We start from the raw sequence: 9,389 nt of genomic DNA on the forward strand, positions 1-9,389 counted from the left end.
GTTGAATGAAGGCTTACTAAGCTCACTAGATCAGCTCTCGCCTTGCTCATAGCAAGAAACATAGTTCTCTGAGAATGTTTTTAGGATGAGAATAAAGCTCTCGCTTTTATCAATCAATCCAAGGGCAGGTTCTAGGTAGCTAATCTAGACACAAGCATTAATGAACAATCCTAAAGATAATTATCACAACTCATCGATCTATAGTTGGGGCTAATCCCTCCTAACCTATTTAAACCTTAAAATCTAACAATGGAACTACTCAGACATGGCTAAGCAATTCATAACAGCAGTTAAGTATAAAAACTTCAGTAGAATAGTGAATAGATATCAATGGAGTTCCAATCACAAATTATAACTTTGGATCTTCTCTCCTATCTATCAGAATCCTAAAAACCCTTGCTGAAAATAATAAAACAATGAAACACAAGAAAAGCACCACCTTGCCTCTAACATGGCGGCAAAGCTTATATAATTAGAGTAAAACTCGTCATGGGCAATCTTGTAAAATGGTGAAATCTTGGGCTTGAAGTCGGCTGTGACCAAAAGGGCTTTCTGCGCGCTTCGCTGTCGATCGATACCAAGTCATACGTATCGATGGATTCTAGCTCTCAGATATCGACTGATTGTCGAGCTCTCAACTGTGTAGTGGTGAAAGCAACATCAAGTCAAAAAAAATTCAGAGATCATGGGCACAAAATCCAGCGTGTACTTATCCAAGGTAATTTCTTTGTTCTACGACAGGACAGAACATGGAGTAATGCCTTGTAGTCATAGCGTGATAGGACAATGCTGGTTCGCTTTATTGTTCTGGAATTAAGAAGCTGCGATGACTTATCCTAGTTTGGGTTAGCTAACGGTCATTTAGCTAACGGTCATTTTAGATGCAAGTTTCTGCTGGGTTTTATGAACATGATGAGTGGCAGACAAACTGTTTGACAGAATGCCAAAAAGAAGAGGAGAAGGTCTATGAAGATTCTAATTGGTTATTGGATGGAAGATAAATAGTGGGTATGATCAAAGTTGTTGTGGGAAAGTCCCTTTTGTTATCAGACAAAATTGATGAGTTACAGGGGTCACAAATAACCCGGACTCTTTGTGAGAAAGAAAGGTCACAATGTACCTATGAGTGAGATTGACTAAGCTCTCCATGTTCAAGCGAAATCTATGAGTAAAGCCATGCGATACTCACGACCAAACAATCTCTTATACATGGTGAATTGAAGATTACACCTATAGCTCCATATGATCATGCTTCCACCACTCATTCCACCAAGCCATATGCATTTGGGGTTCAAACTTGTTCTCTTGCATTCACCCGACTCCAAATTTGCGAGGTAGTATTAGAGACAAACCCAAAGCAAAGTCATCAAGCCCATTATAATTTCTTAAGCCCATGTGTTTAGGGTTCTCCTTACAAGTAGCTTCCTATAAATAAGTACTGAAGTTATGTGTTTAGCTTTGTAACTTTGGCTGCACAGTTGGAGCATCTCCCTTTCTCATTTTAAATTAAATACAATTGTGTCAGATAAGTTAATGCACAAATCTCCAAAATAACACATTTTTAAGTTTATGTCACAAAAATAGCTTTCAAAAACTAAAATGATCAAAATAGTATTTTATCTTTTGAAAAATTTAAATTTCTTTTTATTTTTCAAAATTTGAAATCTTATCCCAAAACCCCACTCCCCAACTCTAAAACCTAAAATCTAAACCGTAAACCCTAAATTCTAAACCCTAAACACTAAATCCTAAACCCCACCCCTTAACTCTAAACCCTAAACCCTAAACCCCACCCCTAAACTCCAAACCCTAAACCCTAAACTCTAAATCCTAAACCTCACCCCTTAACTCTAAACCCTAATGTCTAAATTAATTTACCATTGGGGGTATAAGTGTATATTTATCTCTTTTGATAAAATATTAAGTGCTATTTTGATCATTTTTATTTTTAGAGGGTATATTTGTGACAAAAACCTTTTTAGTGTTATCCTGGTCACTTTCTCTAAGTTAATTGTCTTCCTCTTTTTAGTTTATTAGTCATTCAATAAAATTCTATGAGCTATTAGTTTTTCAAGAAAGCTCTGTAGAGCCATAATCTTTTCTAGTTTCATAAATGTTATCAAATGGAGGGTGGATCTTTCCATGAATTTCAAGTTTTCTCTTCAACTACATTTTTAGTGCTATCCTGGTCATTTTTTCTAAGTTAATTGTCTTCTTCTTTTTAGTTTATTAGTCATTCAATAAAATTCTATGAGCTATTAGTCTTTCAAAAAAGCTCTGTAGAGCCATAATCTTTTCTAGTTTCATAAATGTTATCAAATGGAGGGTGGATCTTTCCATGAATTTCAAGTTTTCTCTTCAACCACGTTCTTCCGAAAATGCATTAGCTTCCATTTTAATGTTCCCATCAAAATTGAATTTGGAAATTTGGTGCATGAGAATTTTTAGTATAGAAACAAGACACAACCAATAAAGGAAAATGAAATAGTTGGGAGATTTGGATGTGTTTTTGTGTTAGATGTTGGTAATGCCTAAAATTAACCAAAGAAAAGGTGACGTAGTACACAAATATAGCAACACTAACTATCACAACCACAACCACAATTATCTTTTCTCATTCTTATTCTTTTTTCTTTTTCTCTTTCTCTTTCTCTTTCCTTTTCTTACCTATTTCTAAACATAGCAAGCCTGAGAAAGAAACACACACAAAAACCGTTGTCTTTAGTCCTTCCTAACTGTTTTTCAGAGATAAACAAAACGTGAATTCCCTAAATTTCTCTTGACCAAAAGAAAATAAAAAGAAACAATTTGCAACAAGAAAAAATCGTGACAATGGCATAAAAAATGGTGATGCTATAAGAAAAGGAAAAAAGAATAAGAAGGTAGAAGAGGCAACGGACATGGAAGACAGTCGCAGAGGATCATCTTCAACACCACAATCTCGAAGGATCATGGTGATCGCTGACCCAACCCGTGAATCCGCAGCTGCTCTTCAATACGCTCTTTCACATGCCGTGCTTGAGCAAGACGAGCTTATTCTCTTCCATGTTGAAAACAATGGTGGCTCATGGAAAAACGCGTTCTCGAGTTTTTTGAGATTACCAAGCTCCAGCTCCTCCTCAAACACCAGCGGGTCTTCACCAGGAGCTGCTAATTTTAATGCTAGCACAGCAAACTCCGCTTCATCTTTGGCCTCAGAAATTGGTCAAGGAGAAGGAAATTTTCTTGAACAGATGAGACGGATATGTGAAGTCGCTCAGCCAAAGGTGCCTGTGCACACCGAGTGTATAACCATGGAAGGCATCAAAGCTGCAGCTATTCTTCTTCACGGAGAGAAACTTGGGGTTGATGTTATAATCATTGGTCAGCGGAGGACAATATCATCCTCCCTTCTAGGGTATGCTCTCTCTCTTTTTCTTGAGATAATCCAATTAAGAAGAATCATTTATCATGAAATATTTACGAAACGTAAAACAAGAGCCCCCAAGCTAAAGAGAAAATGACCCACTCTACTTATATTTGTTTTAGAGAAACAGAAAAAAACATTTTGAAGTTTCCAAGTCTGAATTTCTTTAAGCATAGAATTATATGAGAATGGTTTTCTATGACAGATCTAGGCGACCTGGAGGGTCTCTAAGAGGGTCAAAAGGAGTAGACACAGCGGAATATCTAATCGAGAATAGCAAATGCACATGTGTTGGTGTACAGAAGAAAGGTCAAAATGGAGGGTATGTTCTAAACACCAAGACCCACAAGAACTTTTGGCTCTTGGCGTGATCATTCTCAATGCTCCTAGTCAGTTTCATAATTCATAAATGTAGCTAAAAAGGAAATTATTAAAATTTACCTGTCATCTTCACTTGTTTGTTTCATGTTCTCTAACTTCAGTAGATGAAGTGTTATGGAGGCAAACATAAATGAACTATTTATTTTACCAGGTTCAATGTTAGCCAGATTGTGTACACCCATACCTTCAAAACAAGTTTTTCTGACAATAATTAGTTTCAACTACCGTGTCAACCTAAGGCTTTACGTATGCTTCAACACAAACCTTATGTTTGCATATATATAATCGTTGATTCATACCTCAACACTTAATTGTGGTCCCTATCCGAATATGCATTAGCAACATTTGCTAAACCTATCTTTTCTTTTCACACTAAAAGTTTCATTCATCATTTGACGGATACAGTGGTGGAATACCTTTTTGAGATACAAATCGGCAGTACAAAAGGATGACTCCGGAGACATTTGCCGGTGAAAACCATAAGTTTTCCCAGAACCAAATCCCTAAGAAAGGGAGACTAAAACAACACCAAAATTAACTAGCGGAGGCTGGATCCTAGAGAAAACAACAATGACTACGAAAGCAAAAGAGAAAGGTGGACACAACTGAGAACACAAATCAACCTTCACCTTGAAAATAATTTAGTTCTCTCTATAGACTAATCAACTAATCGTTTCTTCATGATAAGCTGGCTATGACGTGGCCAGTGACTCCTAAACAAAAATAATATTTATAACAAAAAGTAAATTAATAATATATAAATATATAACAATGACATATAAAACAGAAAAAAACATATTGTCATCGTCTTTCACACATATATGTTGTTGGAGATAAGCTTAAAGATAACTTGGAATCTAAGTTATCCTAATGAGTTTAGGATGAAAAAGGAAATATGTGTTCCTAATGAGTTTAGGAAATATAATCTCTATATAAAGAGTTGCAAGAGTATTGCATACCTTTGTGAGTTTTAAGAATATTGTGATTGAGGAGCTTAAGGTTTTTGAGTGTTTCCTTAAGAGATATTAATAAAGAGAGTTCTTTATTTGTGTTCTTATAATTGTGTTCTATACGATCTGTTGAGACTATATTTGGTATCAGAGCCACAATAAGATCAAGAAGAAGCAACCATGGGAGACATAGTAACAGCGAAACCTACAGAAGGAGGACCATCCTCCATAAAGTGTCCGATGTTAAAGGCCACTAACTATACCGTATGGGCAATACGCATGAAAACCTTTCTTAAAGTTCATAAAGTATGGGGAGTGGTGGGGAATGAATCTAATGAAGCCGATAAAAACGATATGGCGCTTGCCATATTGTTCCAATCAATCCCCGAAGCATTGATTCTACAAGTTGGAGAACTCGAGACGTTCAAGAAAGTCTGGGATGCAGTCAAGGCACGTCATGTTGGTGCGGACAGGGTAAGGGAGGCAAGGTTGCAAATCCTTATGTCTGAATTCGATCGTCTCAGAATGAAAGATAGCGATAGCATAGACGACTTTGTTGGGAAGTTATCCGAGATTTCGTCCAAATCAGCGGGCTTAGGAGAAGTTATGGAAGAAACAAACTTGTGAAGAAATATCTTAAGTGTTTACCAAGGAAGAAATACATTCATATAGTTGCCTCTCTTGAGCAAATTCTGGACCTAAATACAACTGGTTTTGAAGATATCATTGGGCAACTAAAGGCTTATGAAGAACGCATATGCGAAGAAGAAGAAGATCGACAAGATGATCAAAGCAAATTGATGTATGCCAACATGGAAACACAATCAAATCAAGACTATCATGGCGACTATAGAGGAAGAGGCCGAGGAGGAAGATATAATAATCGAGGAAGAGGACACTACAAGAAATTAGCAATATTGCAACAACAAAATTGCAACCTTCATTTATGTTAAACTACAACCAAAATATATGTTGCAAAACTACAACCAAAATATATGTTGCAGGTTTTCATTAGTAAATTGCAACATTGCAAAACTACAACCAAAATATATGTTGCAGGTTTTCATTAGTAAATTGCAACATTTTGCGACGTAAAAAAATATCTCACAAATTTTGCAAGAAACATTCAACAGTTTAAAAACCATTGCTAAATTGCAAAAAAAAAAATATAAACAATACGTGACGAAAACGTGACATTAGTCATATGTTCCTAAAAAACGTTTTGTATATAAAGTACAACAAAATACTATATATATATATATATATATATATATATTAGATAATTTGAAATGTACACTATATTTTAAAGGTTTCCGATTCTTGAGATTTTGTAAAAAGTTTTATGTTATGAATTTTATTTTGTTTAGGTCTAGTATGGTGTGATTTAGTTCTATTCAAAAAAGAAATTAGATGAAAAATTAATTTACATATTTTTCAAAAATAATTATAAAATAACTAATATAGTATAGTATATTAATAAGTGTTAATTAGGATTGTTTGATTAGACGAAGTACTATTTTAACAAAGAAGACAATGAAGTAAATGATCTTCAAAGTTTAAATTTGGCAACGCTAATGACTAGTCATATTGATTATGTGCCGAGAACTTATAACCCCTAGTCCCTAAATTGATTGAACACAAGTTTGTTGTACACAATGGAACTTTAGAAAATATACTTATGGAAATTTAATACCTTAGATCTTGAGGATTTCACTTCATTATTCTACTATGTCCTGAATGTGTAAGAGCTCAAACATGAATCGGTTGTTAGATTAAATCCAACCAGAAAAAGTTCTATTGAGTAGGCAATTTAGTTGATGTTCGACCACATTATCCAAGACGTATACGTTGCTTGGAATTGAAGAAACTATGATCATTTATAGTATTAAGTTTAAGTTTTTAAAAATGGAAAATTTCCACTAACTAATATCAAAATGCACATCATCAGTCCCAACGTGAATAAAATTAGTTGTGTAAAGAGTTGTTTGTTTTTTTGGTTAAGGGACACAAAAAGAATCTACTAGTAATAAAATTTAGATTCCTTTTTTTGTTATCTGTTGTTTCCATCTTATATTTTGATCCCATTAGTTTGTTGAGATAATATGATATTAAATGATAAGAAAATATCCCATATCAAGATACCTTCAGATTTTATTGTTTTCATATATCTATATATAGACCATAAGTGTGCTTTTTAATAACTCTACACTTCTGTACACAATAGTTCTTCGTAAGCTAGTTTACAAAAAAAAAAAAAAAGTTCTTCGTAAGCTTATTCATCTCCAGTATGTTATTGTGTTTTACTTCTTTTTAATCAGTTTGTTTTAAGTGTTATCTTTGACTTTGTCATTTTTTCAGATTAATTTTTATTTTGTAGAAGGAAAAGAATGGATATGCATCTTACATTTATGTTTTCGGGAGACACACAAGAAATCACATGGATCATTTGTGGATGAATGGAAAAAGCTAATTAGTGAGGAGTTTGAAAAAATGTAGATGTTTTTTATGGATGGATCATTGATGGATCATTTATCTAGTTTTCAAATTAGCGTTGATCTCTTTTTATGAATGGTTGTTGAACTTTTAAATGTTTTATTGTATTGAATAAATGTGATCATTTAAATATATATATTATAAAAGTAAATTATGCATCTGCTATTAAATATAAAAACCACAATGATCATTTATGCTAAGCTTGATAGTCTACTAATTTTATTGAAATATTAATTGATGGCACGTAACAATCACCTTGCACGAAATGTAAAAGTAACTAAAAGAAATTTTGCAACAACAACTTTTTTTGTATCTTTTATGTAGCAAATTTTTGTAACAATGTATAAGTTGCAACTATACGTTGTAATTTTAACAGTCGTTTTTTATTCTTCTTATTGCATTAATACTATATCAATGCAAGAAATAAATTAATTGCAAATTTACAATGTTATTTGCTATAAATTTTATGTAGCAATGATTTGTCACTATTTAGTTACAAAAAAAAAAGTTACAAAAATACAACAGAATTGTTATAAAACCATTGTTGCAATAATATGACAATTATAGCAACAACTCAATTTCTTGCTAATTTTGCTACATATATGCAACAAATGTGAATTTGCAACATTTAAACAGCAAGACATTAAAATTTGTCACATTTTTCTTGCAATTTCATTTTTGCAACAATATATTAGAGAATTGCAACAATATACCACTATTGCAATATTACTATTTTCTTGTAGTGGGACGTGGAAGGTCTTACTGGGAGAACTGAGAGTCATCAAGGTCGTATTGGGAGAATCGTGATGCTTCTAAAGTAACTTGTTTTAGGTGTGACAAGTTGGGTCACTTTGCGGCTAACTGTCCTGACAGACTTCTTAAGCTGCAAGAAACAACAGAAACTAAAGAAGAAGATACAGAGGCGGCGGATGCATTGATGATGCATGAGATCGTGTATCTCAACGAACGAAACGTAAGACCAAAAGAGTTTGAGTCGAGCTCTGATGGAGATAGAGTATGGTACTTGGACAACGGTGCAAGTAACCATATGACAGGAAATAGGAGTTATTTCCAGTTTATTGATGAGACAATTATCGGGAAGGTAAGGTTCGGAGATGACTCACGGATTGATATTAAAGGAAAAAGTTCCATTATTTTCCTCACATAGACGGGAGAGAAGAAACTTCTAAAAGATGTGTACTTTATACCTAAACTACGAAGCAACATCATCAGCCTAGGTCAAGCCACTGAAGCTGGCTGCGATGTAAGAATGAGAGGTGATTGTCAGACGTTACATGATAAAGATGGGAATCTTATTGTACAAGCAACTAGATCACGCAATCGACTGTATAAAGTCGCGATGGAGACAAACAATGTTGAGTGCTTTCACATGGCTATACATTCGGACTGTGCACGATGGCACGTGAGATTGGGACATATTAGCACAGACTCGATGAAGATGATGATACAAAATGAGTTGGTCCTAGGGATACCGAAGATCAATGTTGAGAAGGAGATATGTGAGTCTTGCCTTTGTGGAAAGCAAACGAGTGCGTCATTCCCACAATCGACGTTTTTTCGAGCTTCAGAGTTGCTCGAACTAGTGCATGGAGATCTATGTGGTCCCATAACACCATCGACTGCAGCAAGAAATAGGTACATATTTGTTCTTATTGACGATCATTCTCTCTATATGTGGACGATCCTCTTGAAAGAGAAATGCGACGCGTTCGAAAAGTTCAAAAGCTTCAAAGCGATGGTAGAACAAGAAACAAAACAGAGCATTAAGACGTTTCGAACAGATAGAGGTGGCGAGTTTACTTCGACAAAGTTCAATATGTTTTGCGAGGAATCAGGAGTACACAGACATCTAACCGCTCCATACACTCCTCAGAAAAACAGAGTGGTAGAACGTCAAAACAGAACGTTACTTGAGATGACGAGGAGCATTCTCAAGCACGCAAACATGCCAAATTATATGTGGGGAGAAGGCATACGGCATGCTACATATCTGATCAATCGTGTGGCAACAAGAAGCTTAGACGCGCAAACACCATATGAGGTGTTTAAAGGAAGAAAACCAAGCATGAAGCACTTGAGAGTGTTTGGGTGTATTGGACATACTAAGATAGACGCTCTACACCTAAGAAAACTTGATG

The 9,389-nt window shown here is 34.8% G+C and overlaps 1 protein-coding gene across 1 annotated transcript; it reads left to right on the forward strand.

The window, feature by feature from the left end:
* Positions 1-2,324: 2,324 nt before the first annotated feature.
* BNAC06G11820D lies at positions 2,325-4,684 on the forward strand. The gene is made up of 2 exons (XM_013819467.3): positions 2,325-3,397; positions 3,612-4,684. The coding sequence occupies exons 1-2, from the start codon at positions 2,901-2,903 to the stop codon at positions 3,775-3,777; spliced, it is 663 nt and encodes a 220-aa protein (XP_013674921.1). The 5' UTR covers positions 2,325-2,900; the 3' UTR covers positions 3,778-4,684.
* The last annotated feature ends 4,705 nt before the right edge of the window (positions 4,685-9,389 follow it).

The sequence above is a fragment of the Brassica napus genome, chromosome C6, assembly GCF_020379485.1.
Source record: "Brassica napus cultivar Da-Ae chromosome C6, Da-Ae, whole genome shotgun sequence".
NCBI classification, from domain to species: domain Eukaryota; kingdom Viridiplantae; phylum Streptophyta; class Magnoliopsida; order Brassicales; family Brassicaceae; genus Brassica; species Brassica napus.